Source organism: Apodemus sylvaticus, chromosome 10 (assembly GCF_947179515.1).
Source record: "Apodemus sylvaticus chromosome 10, mApoSyl1.1, whole genome shotgun sequence".
Taxonomy (NCBI): domain Eukaryota; kingdom Metazoa; phylum Chordata; class Mammalia; order Rodentia; family Muridae; genus Apodemus; species Apodemus sylvaticus.
In genome coordinates, this window is record NC_067481.1 from 55,966,015 (window position 1) to 55,982,914 (window position 16,900).

Genomic DNA, 16,900 nt, shown 5'->3' on the forward strand with positions numbered 1-16,900 from the left:
CCTGCAACGCTTAGAGTAGTGGTGCTAGATGGGGTGGCTTGAAGATGCCAAGGAGTCAGAAGGGAAGTACATCTCTCTAAGCCCAGGGTCTGCTGTCTTGAGGGCTGCAGAGGAATCTGCTACCATTCCTGTCTGTCAGAGGAACAACAACAACAACAACGAACAAATTACAGGAGTATTAATACAATGGCAGACCTCCAGATGCAACAATAACTACATTAAATGTAAATATTCTAAACTCACCAAGAGAAGGTTGCCAGAATGGATAGCATGAAGAATAGGTTTGGGATTGCTCGTTTGTTTTGAAATAGGATCTCACTATGTAGCTCTGACTGACCCAAATTAATTATGTATTCCAGGCTGACCTCAAACTTGCAGCAACCCCCCTGCCTCTGCCTCCCAAATGCAATATTGAAAGAGTGCACCACCGTGCACAGCTTTCATGACATAAAGGTAAGCAGAGTTAATTCTATTCAGTCTACAATAAATTTGCTTCAAGTTAAAACAATAGTTTAAAAAAGCTAGAAACAAACAAAAAGATATACCATGAAAATACGAAGAAAAATAAAGTTAAGAAGTCTAGGTGGCTATATGAATGTAAGACAAAGTATATAGCAGAAGAAGAAAATTACTAGGAATAAAGAAGGACATTATAAAATGATAAAGGAATTCATGAGGAAGATGTATATAGTTGTGTATGTGTGTGTCCACATGCGTGTGTAAATGAGTACCTGTGTGGCTTCAAAATTCATGAAAGAATACCTGGTAAAATTAAAGCATAAGTGGAAAAATCCACTATTATAGTTGGAAATGCCAGCATGTCTCTCTCAGTGACTGATAGTCAAGAAGAAAAATCAACAGAAATATAGAGATATTGGGGTGGAGACATGACTCCGTAGTTAAGAACACTGACTGCTCTTGCAGAGGACCTGGGTTCACTTCCCAACACCCACATACCAACTCATAATGTCTGTAAATCCAGTTACATGAGCATAAGGCATACATGTGGTGTACATGTATAACATACAAGAAAAACACTTATACATATAAATAATGGAGAAATCATAAAAGAAGGTAAAATTAAAATGAATTTCTTCAAGAAAGATCATAGAGACATCAAATAACATTGATGTCATCAAATAACATAAATAACAGTAACAATCAACTGAATTTAATAAACATGCATAGAACCTTATAGACAATAACCACTGTATGAAAATTATTTTAAAATGTACATAATATGTCCAGCAGGATAGGTCATGAGCAGGTTGTACAAACCTTAACAAACTTAAAATAATAAAACAATACAAAGTAAGTCCACAGATCCTAATAGAAATAAACTTGAAGTAAAAAAACATAAATGGGGGCTGGAGAGATGGCTCAGTGGTTAAGAGCACTGATTGTTCTTCCAGAGACCCTGAGTTCAGTTCCCAGCAACCACATGGTGGCTCATAACCATCTGTAATGGGATCTAATACCCTCTTCTTGTGTGTCTGAAGACAGCAACAGTGTACTCATATAAATAAAATACATTTAAAAAACCATAAATAAAACTTTTGAAAAGTCTTCAAACATACAAAGAAGTACATTTCTTTAAAAATGTTTTTAAAGGTTTTTTTTTTTAGTGTACATGTGGAAGGAGAGGAGGAGAGTTGTGCACCTGAGTGCAGTGCCCATAAAACCCAGAAAAGATACCAGATCCCCTTGGAGCTGGAGTTATAGGCAGAGTTGTGAACTGTCCAGTGTGGGTGCTGAGAACCAGATGTGGGTTCTTTGCAAAAAGAGTAAGTAGCTGCTGAGCCATTTCCCTACCCACCAGCGTGTTTCTAAATGGTGCATGAGCTCAGAAAACAGAGTGCAGGGGAGCATTTTCCAGTTCGTTTCAGAAGTCTCTTATTAACTAAAACCCGGCAAGGATAGTACCTGAAGAGAAGGAGGAGGGGGAGGAGGAGGAGAAGGAGTGGGGGAGGGGGAAGAAGAGTTGGGAGGGGGGAAGAAAAGGAGGGGTGGGGGGAGGAGAGAAACAATATGTACATATATGAAAAAATCTACAACCAAGTATTAGCAACGTATGGAGAGTAATGCACAATGGCTTGATGGGTTTATCCCAGGCATGAAATACTAGCCCAATATTTGAAAACCAATCAATGTAATCTATATGGTAAAAACTAAAAACAATCACATGATCCTATCAGTTGATAGCATTTGACCATTTCAGTGGTTGTGGATGACAAAAGCTCACCTAGGGTTAGGAAACTGCAGGGATAAAGGAATACATATTTTGTTTCAAGAGGCCAGCAAAAATGTTATTGCAGCTACTACCATTGGGATGGCCCCCACTTTGTTCTCACAGGGATATTTTTTTGGGGGGGAGGGGTTGTTTTGTTTTTTTTGTGTGTGTTTGTTTGTGTGTGCGTTTGTTTTTTGTTTTTTGTGTTTGTTTTTTGTTTTTTTCTTCTTCATATATTGTTTGTGTGTGTGTGTTTGTTTTTTGTTTTTTCTTCTTCGTATATTCTGTTTTTTAAAAGGTTGAAAAAAATGACTGAGCATTTGGAAAAACTACAGTAGAAATGGAGGGGCCTGAGAGACCAAAAAAAAAAAATGGCTGAAATGGGAAAACAAAACTCTGCTCACTCTTTGCTGAAATGGTTGCAGAGCTGGCGGTGAAACTTGAGAGGTTGTGGGTGGAGGTAAAAGCTCTTGGGAAGTGAGACACACTAGAAAAGAGAGAACAAAACAGCACTGTCGGGTGACTGAGCAAGAGAGTGGGAGTTTCTCCCCTGAGGAAAGAGGAAAAGAAACTGACAGAGTGTGGTCTGGTCAGAGAAAAACTGAAAAAAAAACAAAAACAAAAGTACAATCTGATGAAACGGCCTTACTAGAGAAATAATTGATCTCTAACAACCGTGTTACAAGAGTCGGAGGAAGGGAGGCCCAAGGTTACCAGATCACCATCAGCTTTCCCAGCAGTCTACAGCATATGCCTGCCTGCTAATGGGGTGAAACAAGGTTACAGTGAAATAGGTTGGCATCCTATAGAAATGATAGATCTAAAGTAAACTATGACTTGGGAGCTGGAGAGACAGTTTAGCAGCACTGACTGCTCTTCCAGAAGTCCTGAGTTCAAATCCCAGCAAGCACAAGGTGGATCTGATGGACTCTTCTGGTGTGTCTCAAGACAGCTATAGTGTACTCACACATACATAAAATAAATAAATAAATCTTTTTTAAAAAAAAGAAGCCACTATTCATCATTTATGGGGAAGGGATTTTTTTTTTTTTTACAACAGTGGGTGCTTAGATTAATATTCTCAAAATCCCAGACACAGCTCATGATAAAATAAGGGGTGAAATGATAGATGATCCTGCAAAAGGTGTTGATATAGTTCATCAAGAACAACTCCAGGCTGTATCAATTGTCCAAACACAGAACATAACAGGGATTGATTTATAAGAGGTGGGGACAGTGGCCCCACCCTTAAAATGGTTGACTGACAACCCAGTGTGGATAGAGCAATGGCCTTTGACTAAGGACCAATTACAAGCACTTGAGTAGCTGGTACAAGAGCAACTTGAGGCTCAGCATATAGAAGAGTGAAATCCCCCCCATATTTTTTATAAAAAATAAACTGGGGAAATGGAGAATGTTAACAGATTTAATAATGGTGAATAGAGTAATTGGTCTGTTACAGTCCGGAGTTCTTTACCTTCTTTATTATTTAATGCATGGGCCATTTAAAAGATTGCATTTTTACTATCCCCTTGCATGATCAGGATAGGGAAAGGTTTGCTTTCACAGTATCTACGTATAATAATGCTCAATCTGTAAAAGGATATCAGTGGAAAGTTCTTCCATAGGGAATGTTAAACATTATGTCTATATTTTGCACAACAACTGCTAGAAATACTTCACAGGCAATTCCCTCAATCCATTATTTATCATTACATAAATGATATTTTGTTGGCCGATTCTGACGCAGATACTTTAGAGAAAATGTTTAAGGAATCATGAAGAATTCTGTCATACTGGGAGTTATCAATTGCTCTTGAAAAACTACAGACAGGAGGTTCTACTAACTATTTGGGTTATAAAATAAGTCAACAACAAAAAATTCAACCACAAAAGATACAGATCAGCTGAAAATCCTTAATGATTTTTCTAAAATTAGTGACAGATCTTAATTGCCTGTGGCCTACCATTGTATTAACTACTCAAGACTTAAGTAATTTGTTTCAGACATTACAAGGCGATTCAGACTTAAACAGTCCAAGATGGTGGACAGCTGAAGCAGTGAGGGGATTAACTCTGCAGGACAGAGGCTGCAAGCTCTATATGGGGATTGATCGTATTTCGGTTATTTTGCCTTCAACTCATTCTCCTCCTGGGCTCATTCATTATACAAAGGGAAGATAGGTATTATGGGATGGATTTTCCTAGCACACAAAGTGAAAAATTACTTACATAGAAAAAGTCTCTGATTTAATCATTAAAAGGTAGAATAGGATTCCATCAATTATCAGAAATGGGCCCAGCAGAAACCATAGCACCCTATAGCAATGCTGAGATTATGTCATCAGTGAAGATCATCAAAGAGCACGTAGCAACTATTTGGGAGAAATTAACAGCAAAGACCCTAAAAGCAAGCATCTTCAGCTTATAAAAATAACTAATTGGATTCTCCCATGTATTGTAAAAGGAATGCCAATTCCTGAAATGCCTACATTTTATAATGATACAATTAAGTTAGGAATAGCAAGTAATAAGTCAGACAAAAATAAGAAAAGTAATTCAAAACCCATATACTTCAGTTCAAAAATCAGAGCTGCCGGGCAGTGGTGGCGCACGCCTTTAATCCCAGCACTTAGGAGGCAGAGGCAGGTGGATTTCTGAGTTCTAGGACAGCCTGGTCTTCAGAGTGAGTTCCAGGACAGCCAGGGCTACACAGAGAAACCCTGTTTCAAAAAACCAAATTAAAAAAATCAGAGCTGTATGCAATCCGTGTGATATTATTAGATTTTCCTGAATCTCTTAATATAATTACTGACTCTCAATATGCAGAAAGAGGTGTTCTGCACACAGAAACTGCTGAATTTATTCCAGATAATTCAGAATTAACTTTGCTATTTATACAGCTGCAAAAGGCAATCAGAAATAGAAATAATCCAGTGTATATCACTCATATTTGGTCTCATATAGGCTTGCCAGATCCACTGGCACAGGAAATAAAAAAATTAACCAATTAAGAAGAGATGTGTTAGAAGCCTCAAATTTTCATGAAAAACACCATGTTAACAGTAAATGTTTAAGAAAAACTTTTCACCACTTGGCAACAAGCCAAGCAAATTATAAGAAAACATCCTACTTGTTCTTGTATAACCAAACTCTATTGCCCACTGGAGGTAACCCTAGGGACACCAAAAGAAATAAAATCTGGCAGATGGGTGTGTTTCATTTTGCAGAATCTGGAAAACTAACGTTTCTACACCATACCATTGATATATAGTCAGAGTTTCAATGGGCAACTACTTTAAGTTCTGAGAAGGCTGATTCTGTAATTACACATTTCTTGGAAGTAATGGATACTATGGGGATACCTATACAAATTAAGACTACAATGATACCTCATATGTCTTCAGTAAGGTGAAGCAATTCTTTGCATATTTAAATATAAAGCACATTAGAGGTATACCACACGATCCTATAGGACATGTGGTTTTAGAAAGATCTAATAGCACCTTAAAGGGAATGCTTATAAAACAAAAAGGAAGAATAAAGACACCCAGGGATACACTAAATAGTGCTTTGCTAACTTTACATTTTCTGAATATTAATAAGAAAGGAACAACAGCAGCTAAGAGACACTGAGTTATAGAAAAAACGTGAAATTAAATCAACCTATAGAATATAAGAGTATCTAACATCAGAGTGGAGGCCTGTGAAGGTTTTGCATTAGGGACATGGATTTGTTTATATTTCCACAGGAAATAAAATGCTGTGGATACCATCAAAACTGATAAAGATTAGAACTGAGCAGGAGAGGTCTCCTGAAAACTTTGTCTACTAACCTGAAAAGCCCTTATTTCATTGAAAATGTCTGTGTTTCTAATCTCCCACGATACTTGCCACATTTAATGGCTTAAAACACAGGGGGAAAATATAGTGAGAATTCTGGAATTTTGCTTTCTTTAAAAAACACAGAAGTATTATTGAATTTTTTTTTTTGTTTTAGTCCCAGGTATGGGGATATGGGGCTGCTTCAACTGTCATGAGTGGTTATGATTTGCCTCGTGCTCTAGCAGAGGCAAGGTTTTGCCAGCTGCAGATAGCTTCTGTAATTGTGTGACATTTGGAATTCTGGGAAGTTTTCAGAGAGCATATAAATGCTAAGGCTTTGGGAGGGTGGATGGGTGTTTGTTGGTTGTTCATGGGGGTTAGTTATGCTTTGTTAGTAGTCATGTTCAAAGAAGAAACAAATTAGATTCAGATCTCTCTGTTTCTGTCTCTCTCAGTCTCTAATATTCTCTTGTAGGATATTTGATCACACTGTGAACCCTGAGATTGTGTTATTTACTGTAAAGAAAAAAATCCTGTTTTTAGTTGCAGTGTGGCTCAGCCTTCACACACACCTTTAATCCAAGCACCTTTCTGCTTGAATGTTGTAAACAGGATTAAATAAAGTCAAGCATAAGTCAAGAGGTGGAGCAAGCATCCAGTTGATGGGAAGTGATTGTAGGATTATTAAGAAAAAGCAAACATACAGAATAAGAGGGAGTGAGGAGGATGGATAGAGAGATGCACAGGAAGGGGAAGGGAGGGACATTCGATTGAAGGAAGTTTTTTGAACTGGCGTGGGAGAGAGGCAATGCTGTTGGGACTTCAGCTAAAGAGGAAGATCAGCTGGGTTTTTTCTCTGCCTTTCTGAGCTAGCAGGCTTTCACACCAGCATCTACCTCTCAGGTCTTCATTGGTGAAATCAGACTATTGAGATCCTTTTTGCTCTCCTATCTAGCGATAGTGGGTGAAACTGGGGTGGGGGTGTAATAAAGGGTGGTATATAAAAAAAAAAAAAAAAGAACCCAGTCGGGCGGTGGTGGCGCATGCCTGTAATCCCAGCACTCTGGGAAGCAGAGGCAGGCAGATTTCTGAGTTCAAGGCCAGCCCGGTCTACAGAGTGAGTGCCAGGGCTACACAGAGAAACCATGTCTCGACAAAAAACGAAATCCAAAAATCAAAAAAAAAAAAAAAAAAAAAAAAAAGAACCTGTAAAGTAACAAAGATCTGCTACACTATTCCTCCCCTCCTCTTCCTCCTCCTCTTCTTCCTTCTCTTCCTCCTTCTTCTTTGCTAATGATTAGAATTTGAACTAAGCACTATCAGAGCAGCACTGATGCCCAGTAGACAATGAATATATATCATACCTGTGTGATAAGGATGAAGGTGGGAGATCCTGCTACAGGTTACAAGTCAATGAATGAGAAGCCAAGAGTTACAGATACATGGATAAGATACTGCCTTGTTGTTAGGGACTACTGGTCTACCATTTGTGATTTTTTTTTATTTTTGTTCTTTATTATTATTGTGGGGGTGTACGTGTGCATGTGACCATGCAGTCGGAGGTCAGCAGACAACTTTGTGGAGTCAGGTCTCTCCTTCCACCCTTACACGGGGTGGTGGTTTGAATAGCAACGACCCCCATAGACTCACCTGGGTGCCATAGAGAGTGATCTTGAGGACGGAAGTATGCCACTGCAGAGGTGGGCTTTGAGGTGACATATGCTCAAGATAAGCCCAGTGAGACGCACAGTCTCCTTTTGCTGCCTGCAGATCAAGATATAGAACTCTCGATTTCTCCAGCACCGTATCTACCTGTACACGGCTATGTTATGATGATTATGGACTAAACCTCGGAAACTGAAAGCAAGCCCTCATTAAATGTATTTCTCTATAAAAGTTGTTGTGGTCATGATATTTCTTCACAGCAATGAAACCCCAACTAAGACACATGGGTTCCAGAAATCAAACTTGCATGGCAAGTGTGCTTTACCACCTTGCCTGCCTACTCTATAAATTTTTAATGACCACAGTTTGTCTGTATTTGCCCTCCACTCTTCAAACAGACCTCACACACTCCTGGCCCACCACTTAGCCACTAAAAATATCTTGCAGATCTCAAACCCACAGGATATTTGTGTTGGTTAACTTTTGTCAATCTGATTGGGCCAAAGGATGCCCAGGTGGCTGATAAGACATTGTTCTTGAGTATGTCTCTGAGAGTGGGTGTTAGTCAGTCTTCTATTACTTTAAAGTACCTGAGGATATTAACTTATAAATAGGAAAGGTCTATTTCATCTAGTTATTTGGAAAGTTTCAGCCCATGGCTATTGCCCCGATGCTTTGGATAAGGCAGCATATAACAGCTGAAGCAAAACCACTAACTTCACAATCCAGATTGCAAGAGATAAAGAGGAAGTACCAGGGTGTGGTGGAGCATACCTGCAATCCCAACACTTAGGAGGCTAAGGCAGGGAGACCACGAGTTTGAGGTTAGTTTGAACTACCTGGCAAGATTTGGGAGAATGAGAGGAAATATCCAGGATGCCACATTTCCCTTCGCAGCATGCCTCTAAAGAACTGAAGACCGCTCATTAGACCCTACCACTTTTGGGTTCTACCATCTCCCAATAGCACACCCTGAGAACTAAGCCTTTTAGGCATGAGACTCTAGGGGACATTCAAGATCTAATAGCACGGTATTTCTACAAGAGATTAGCTCTTAACTCAGTGGACTCAGCAAAGAAGATCTGCTCTCACTCGTGTGGCTGGGCAGCATCCAATCCCTCAGTTGACTAAACAGAACCAAATGCCAGAGGTAGGGTGAATTTGTTCTTGCTACCTGACCTAGAAGTCTCTGCCCTTGACATCAATATTCCTGGTCTTCAAACCTCATTTCAATAAAAATTTATACCACCAGCTTCCTTGCTCCCTAGGTTTTTGGAGCCAGACTATAACTACATGAACTTTTCTGGGTTTTGGCTTGCTGTGGGACTCCTTGGTCTCCATAGCCAGATGAACCAATCCTCAAAAAAGTGGTGCTTTCCTGCCTATTTGTTAACACCTAACTGTTTTTCCACGCAGCCTGACCTCAATGGTGCTTAACCAACTCCCTCGCTTTCCTAGATTCATGTGATGGTAGTTGGGGGAAACTGGACACAATGATTTTCCTAGTTAATGGTTAGAAATCACTTTTTACAATAAAACCCCTGCACGTCTTCAAAATCTGAAGGCACACATGGCTCTAAGGCAAAAAAGCAAGCATCTTTCGCAGTTATCCTTGGGTTCATTCCATTTCCTTCTCACAGCATTTGAAAAAACTGCATCTGTGTCCAGCATTGGAAAGTCAGATTTAACATCTACATCATAATTTGAACCTTTATTTAAAATAAGGAACTGGAAGACCTGAGGACACTGAGTCCACAGTTCCACAGGCCAACAATCAGGTAGCATTGAAGTATGGTTGATACTTTTGAAAGCCATGTACTCCCCGGGGTTTCAGTGACACACACCTGTCACATTCACAATACAGAGGCCTTGGCAGTGTGGTACTAAGAACTATTGGCTCATGCATGACACCTGCTCGACTCTTAACGAGAACTCGTGGCCAGGCGAAAGCTGTATCCGTGATTTAAGTCTCAGTACTTAAAACAGTAATAAATGTATATCCTTTTAATATCAGCACTCAGAACTGAGTAGAGGCAGGTTGATCCCTGTGAGTTTAAGGCTAGCCTGGTTTACACAGCAAGACCCTGCCTCAAAGCACGAAAGAAGAAAGAAAGAAAGAAAGAAAGAAAGAAAGAAAGAAAGAAAGAAAGAAAGAAAGAAAGAAAGAAAGAAAGAAAGAAGAAAGAAAGAAAGGAGGAAGGAAGGAAGGAAGGGAGAAAAGTAGGAAGGAAGGAAGAAAATGAAAGAAGGAAAGAAAGAGAGAGAGAAAGAGAGAGGGGGAAGGGAGAAATTAAGAAAAGAAAGTCAAGGTCATCACAGACTTCCTATATGAGCTGGCACAGGGACTGTCCCATGATGTCTATGCACTTCATCAGGCAGCATTAATGGTCAGCATTAAACCTCAGCATTTCCACATAGCACCTGATTATTAAAATGTGTTTGCTAACTGTCTGATTGCTTCCACTAGAGTGCTGCTTCCCCAGGGCAAGAGCTCTGTTTTGTACAGCACTCTAACATTATGTCACATTGCTTATGTCACATTGAAGGTCCCTGTACCAAAAATCAAAAGCATTTGGAAAACAAGACAGTGTCACCATCCCTAAACAGCCTGGAGACAGGCAAGTCTGCTGGGCACAGCCGACACAGCAAATGGTTTAAAAAAACCATTTGTACTGATGCCAAGAACACTGACAGAAAAGACTGTGGATCTACAAAGTAGGGAGGTGGGCACAGTTCAGGGACAGCTGTGCTTTGCCACACTCATGTGGTGTCACCGCCGATGGCTGAGCCGACTCAGGCTCCACTGTGGACACCTCTCAGGTTGTCATGTCACAAACTATGTTCAAGACACGGAGCAGCCAAAGGGCATATCAGAGCTCAGCTCACAATCCCACCATCATCTCCTAGTTCCCCAAGTACCTGAAAAGACTCTGCCCCAAGAAGAATCTCAGCAGATGTGGCAGGTACCTTCTGTACCCCACAACATCCATTCCCTGTTTCATTCACTTCATCATCCTTGGCCATCTATCCTGGCATGCTAGAAACCATCCTACAAACAAGCATAGAAATGGAATCTTAGCTGACTCAAGTGGCACAGATTTCATGGAGGTCTAAGTAGGAGGATCCCAAGTTCAAGGCTTGCCAGGGCTACCGAATGAGTTCAAGGTGAGACCTTGTCTCAAAGGGAACAGTAAAGTGGGCCGCGGGGATGTAGGTCAGTAGGAGAGCGCTGTCTAGCTTGTTTGGAGGTGGAGGGAATGGGCCACAAACTAAGAAATTAAATTGGATATTATTCGATAGATGCAATAAAGTGAAGTTAGAAAGGAAAAACGAGAGGTCCCAGAGTAAAGGAGGGGTCTGAAGGCTTCGTTTATGTTTCAATGTATTTTGTTTTTAGTTTTTAATCAGAGATAGTTTGCAACAATGTGTACTTACCAGTCCCAAAGTGACGTCATATGTGTGTGAAATGTGAGGTGATGAGATCAATCGAATTAACCCTATCTTATCCTTAGTGTTTCCTGTGCCGAAATACATTTATTCTCTTAATGAGTTTCTTCCTTCTTTTCCTTCCTTCTTTCTTTTTCTCTCATGAGTCTCCTGGCTTATGCAGCACTCTTAAGCAGCAGGCTAACTTGTAAGAAAGACCAAAAGAACCTTCGCTATTCTTGGGACCAGTGAGATGACTCTATGGGTAAAGGTGCTTGCAGCCAAGTCTCACGACCTGAGTTTGGTCCCTGGGACTCTCAGGTGGAAGGAGAAGCAACTTCTACAAGTTGTCCTCTGACCTCTATCCAGGTGTTTGATACACACACACACACACACACACACACACACACACACAATTAAGTAATTAAACAAAAGACCCTTCACTATTTTCGACAGAAAGATGAGATCAGAGACAAAATAAGTAAGTAAGTAAATAAATAAATAAATCAAACAAACACACAAGGGAAAAAGGGAGGAGGCACTGGGAACCCAGAGCTTTTCCTTTAGTTCAGAATATTAGCAAGGGACAGCTCTTGCAGCACTGTGTGGGGCAGGCGGCAGCCTTGAGTGTAACAGGTGGGAATAGCAAAGGGAGGCCTGGGCCCTTGTTGATGCTGTATGATCCTGTCAGCAGCCTTGCGGGAGGAAACTTGGAGCTGCTGGGCTGGGATGAGTGCCGAGGCTCTGAAAGGGCTAGGCCTCACGGCCCTGACCTTTGCCCTGCGCATCCCAACTGCATCCCAGTGCCCACTGTCTAGACAGAAGAACACCGTATGCACATCCGGCCTGATACAGCCCTGCCTACAAAGCCAAACCCTGGAGCAACAACAGAGAATCTGCAGGTAGCCTTTCTATTTCCCTATGACCTACAGTCACCCCTCCAACCCAGAGAGGCAGAGATGGGCAGAGATGGAGATGGCCTTCAGAGCCTCTGTCACCCACGGTCACCACCTCTCATCTCTCCATGGAGTCTCCTCGGCTGCCTCTCCCACAGAGTGCTCTCACTGCCAGAGTTCGGAGGCAGACCACACTTAACAGACAACAGAACTTTTTGCTTGTTTGTTTTAAATTAAACAACAGCTTATGACTATTGGGCAGATCTTCAAACCATAGCAAGTGATTAGTGGGCAAGAGGAAGTGCAGGCAGAGCTGTGAGTTTCTAGGCCCCTCCTCAGCCCCCAGGGCCAATCAGGATTTAAAAGATTCCTAAAGACCTTGCCTCCTTGCGGGCTCTGTAAAGGGCTTCGGGCCAACTTCCTAGGGGTGTCTATCCTGGGCTGAAAGGAAACACCTGGATAGGACAGAGCAATGAAGGCAGCGACATTGTTCCCAGAGAGCCCGAGAGAATCTGAGGGTCCTGGATGCTGAGCGACCACGAGAACTGAAGCCTTTGTGCACCTTTCAAGCATCATGGCCAGGCATCTTGGAAATAGCATGAGGGCATAGCAGCAGGCCTGTGATGGGTGGTGAGGCCCCGCATCCTAGTCCACACTGCTGTCTGGGGTCTAACCTAGCCTATCACTGAGGCTATTGTAAGTCTGAATGGCTTATAGCACTGTGCCTGTGTCTGTCGTCTTTTCTTTTCTTTTTTTCTTTTCTTTTCTTTTTTCTTTTCTTTTCTTTTCTTCTCTCTCTCCCCCTTTCTCTTTCCTCCCTCCCTCCCTCTCTCCCTCTTTCCCTCCCTCCCTCCCTCTCTTCCTCTTTCCCTCCTTCCCTCCCTCTCTCCCCTTTTCCCTCCCTCCCTTCCTCTCTCCCTCCCTCCCTGCCTCCCTCTCTTTCTTACCACTTACTTACTTACAAACCTGTGGGCTTTTGTATGCTGGGCATGGTGCTCTGCCACTGAGAGACACCCCCAGCCCTCCTCACCTTTAAAGGAGACAGTATTGCAGCCTTTGTCACATGGGATGCCAGGTGATACATGAGACCTACCTGGAGCTAAATCAACCGATGAGGACAGTCCCACACTGGAGTCCTTCACAACTCTGCACCTTTTGCCACACAAAGTCCCTAGGTCTCTGCCCCCTCATCCTCAATCATATATGCCCTGAGCTGCCTCTGAGATATGCACTCTGGGCTCTCTCCTCTAGGGGTGCTCCTGGGCCACCCTCCCCTCTGCATACAGTGCATATCTCAGAGGCAGCTCAGGGCATATATGATTGAGGATGAGGGAGCAGAGACCTAGGGACTTTCTATCTCTCAAGCCTCAACCTGATCTCACCCCACCTTCCCTGTATCTGCTCCCAAGATCTGGCTCACTAAGCAATCTAATGCCTTATATTACTGTGTCAGACACCCAAGGCCTTGTCTTAGCCCCTGGAGCAGGAGGCCAACATCTCAAGAGCAGAGACACTCAGGTCTCTCTGAGAGAGTGGGAGCGCGCGCGCACATGCGCGCACACACACACACACACACACACAGAGACAGAGACACAGACACACACACACACACACACACATCACACCAACCAACCATGACGGTCACTAAATACCCAGACAAGAGACGGACAGATGATGTCCTGGAAACAGCATAGATAGGGATTCAGGGTCTCTGAGGGAGTCTCTGAGGGAGTCTCCCTGCACACTCATCTTTTCTGCAACCTTCTGCAGCTTAGTTCCCTGCACTGAGCCTTGGCCTATTCCTGACCCAAGATGGGCATTAAAACACTTACCCAGCCAACCTCTAGTTGCTGGGAGAATCACTTCTACCCAGCATTGGCATTAGCCCTATTATCACTAGCAGACAGAGTTCGAGGGGCAAAAGAAGAAAGGTCTCCTCACAAGATCCTGGGTCCTCTCCTCAGTGGAAAATAGGTTGAACCAAAATACCTGGCAGGGGCTCTTACTTGTCACATCAGGACTCCCGAGAGCTCTCCATCCACCCACCAGCATCCTCCATGCTGAACCTCTTCTGGGTTCAGCTCTGTCTCTCCCCAGCTCCCTCTGCAGACACTCTGCTCTAGTCAGAACCTACCTCAGCTGGACCACAGTTGTCCACCTCCCCAGATCCTCCAGCCAATGAGCTCCTGAGGTCCCGTCCAGGAGGCTGGCAACCCTAAGGACCAGATGTCCCAAAGGAGCCGATGAGAAAGCTCGTAGTCCTGACTGTCCACTCTAGATCTGCAGAAAAAGTTCTTCCTCACACAGCCAGTCCTGTCCCTCCCCTTCCTTCCCCTTCCCCTTCCTCATGGCCACAAAGCTCCTCCCAGGCATATCCTGCTGAGGTTTTTTTTTTTTTTTCAAAGAAGTGGGTGTGGTCACTCACTGTCCCTGGGGGTTCCTTATTCTGGCCCTAATGCAACTGACCTGTCTGGAAGGATGGACATTTCCACAAGCATCTGTGCTCATGCTGGTGAGGTTCTGAAGCAGAAACCTAGGCTTCCCAAAGGTCCAAGCACCCCAGTTATGTCCCATCCTACACTGGGCATGACGGGCCAGATGTCCGTTAAGCTCCTCCCACCTGACATACAGGCCAAACTATTTTACACCAAACCTGCATCTCTGTCTGTCACCTCAGAACAGAAACCCTGTGTCATCCCAGCTCCTGCCCCACACATTTGCATCTTAAACCACATCAAGTCTCCTCAGCACTGCCTCCCCCAGCCTGTGGCCTTTGTCCTGAGCTTTTACCTCATCCCTTCTTTAGTCTCACCTCGTGGCAGCCTCTCCTCAACCTAGTGAAGGTTCTTAGCTATCCGGGCTCCCAGGTGTGGTGGTCCATGCCTTTGATCCAGAGGCTTGGGGGGCAGAGGCAGAGGCAGAGGCAGAGGCAGAGGCAGAGGCAGGTGAGTTCAAGGCCAGTCTGGTCTACACCAGTTCCAGACCAGCCAGGGCTACATATGACTAGCCTGTCTCTAAACAGACAAACAAAAACCATTCAAGCCATGGGGCTCTCCTTCCAGTCTTTTTCTTGGGTCATCTCTCATCCCAAGGAAGAATAGGTAACAGGGCAAAGGGACAAGAGGAAAAGCTGGGCAGGAATGTCAAGAAGGGACCACTGGTTAGTGGTGGCAAGTGTCAAGGCTAGGGAAGGACAGTTTGGGTACTGAGAGGAAGCTCCACCTCCTCTCATCTTATCTCCCTCTTTCCCTCCCGTCTATCTCAGACTTGAAATCAAACACACAGGAAAATCTCCAACACACTTTTTAGGTCTCTTTTAAAAAGTTACAGATTCCACAGTCGTGTCCTATTGGTAAATTGACTCTGGAGAGGGTCAGGCACATTGATAGTGATGCTGTTACTGAAGCACCTTGATCAAGTCATGCCTGAAACCTTGTTGCCTAATCTATTTCTAATTGGCTCATCTCTGTGATCCAATAATTTCCTCACCTTTTAAAGACTGAACCTTTTTAATGTGGGCTTCTGTCGCTTGCAGCTTTGGAAGTTTGGAGTTACTGATTTTTATTTGTTTGTTTTATATCCTTGTAAGGCCCTCACTAGCTTCTAATCTTGCCTTCATTTTTTTTTTAAGAGAAAGTCATTAGAAAACACTTTCCAGAGATGAGCATCATTTCTTCTCTGGCTCTGCCTACCTCCTGTTACTTTCTTTCCCTACTCTTCCACGAGCCCCAGTTAAGTCTGTCTAGCACCTCTTCACTGGTGTTCTGAGGCCATTTGCCTGCCTGCCCCCACCCACCTCCTGCCCAATAAGTTTTGGGATAGTAGCGGTCATCGGATTTTAATCACCCCATCCATGTGAAGAGAAAGATTGGCTCATTCAGTAAAGCAAGTGGGAAGTGAGCGCGCGAGTGACAGTCGTGGGGGCAGGAGGGGGGAGAGTGGTGGGAATGAATAAACCCAGTGCGTGATAACCAAGAGCATGAACCAGTGCAGCCTCCACAGGCGGTCCAGCTTATCAGCCTTGGCCTAACTGAATCGGAAATCACAAGCCGGCCTCTGCTCTTGTGGCCGTACCTCTTATCTGCAGCGTTTCTGCAGCTGCTGTGGGTGTGGTAACCATACAGCGGGCAGCTGGTGACTGACTGCAGACAGCCGCAGAGCCATCCGAAGGAGGCAGCGATCGCCTGCGCACAGCCCTGCCCATCTCCAGGCAGGGTATAGACACAGAATGCCTGTCTGGTCCCACTCACCTCCTCTGGACCTATCTCCCAGCAACTTCTACCAATGGGAACAATAATTCCCCAGAACAGCACAGAGGGTCCCAGGGCAGTTCAGGACAACAAAGGCATCCTCAGGGCACTGTTCAAGTGTCACACCCACTCCTGCTGACATACCTCTGGCCATCTTTAGGCCTGTCTTTTCATCTACACCCTGAGGTGTTGGAGAGGTTGGTTGTAAAGCTCCCCAGCTTCCAGTTCCAGCTTATTTTGCCCAGAAAAGACCTCAGCTCCCAGGCCATCTAGGCCCCTTCCCTCAGAGGTGTGGGTGGATGGGGTAGGTTGCCCCAAGCTACCCACACCCTGTCCTCTACCCTTCTAAAGGCATCAGGGGGACTAGGTTAAGCCAGCTCCTGAGTCATCATGTGGGAACTGAACTCAGGTCATGAGGCTTAGCTGCAAGTGCTTTTATCCACTAAGCCGTCTAAACTGTATTATGCATAAACTTTTGACAAGTTTCCTTAATGTGTCTGTGTGTCTGTGTATTGGTATGCACCTGTGGACACAGGTACCCACTGAGGCCTGACTACACTCGTGCTTCCTTCCCAGCCACCATCCTCTCAGCTCAGGCAGCCCAGACA

General features: G+C 43.7%; 1 protein-coding gene across 5 annotated transcripts in view; it reads right to left on the reverse strand.

Moving 5' to 3' along the window:
• The window catches only part of Pik3r6 (phosphoinositide-3-kinase regulatory subunit 6), a 47,928-nt gene extending 33,583 nt beyond the window's left edge, over positions 1-14,345 (reverse strand). For 2 of the 5 annotated variants that reach the window (XM_052195843.1, XM_052195841.1), the window contains exons 1-2: positions 14,177-14,345; positions 10,640-10,769 (exon numbers count right to left, since the gene is read on the reverse strand). In XM_052195843.1, coding sequence (XP_052051803.1) covers positions 10,640-10,722 — 83 coding nt within the window. In that variant the 5' untranslated portion in view covers positions 10,723-10,769; positions 14,177-14,345. Of the gene's footprint in view, positions 1-7,705; positions 7,775-10,639; positions 10,770-14,176 lie in introns of those variants that run through there. The other 3 variants (XM_052195845.1, XM_052195844.1, XM_052195842.1) reach the window with 2 other exon arrangements.
• Positions 14,346-16,900: the final 2,555 nt, after the last annotated feature.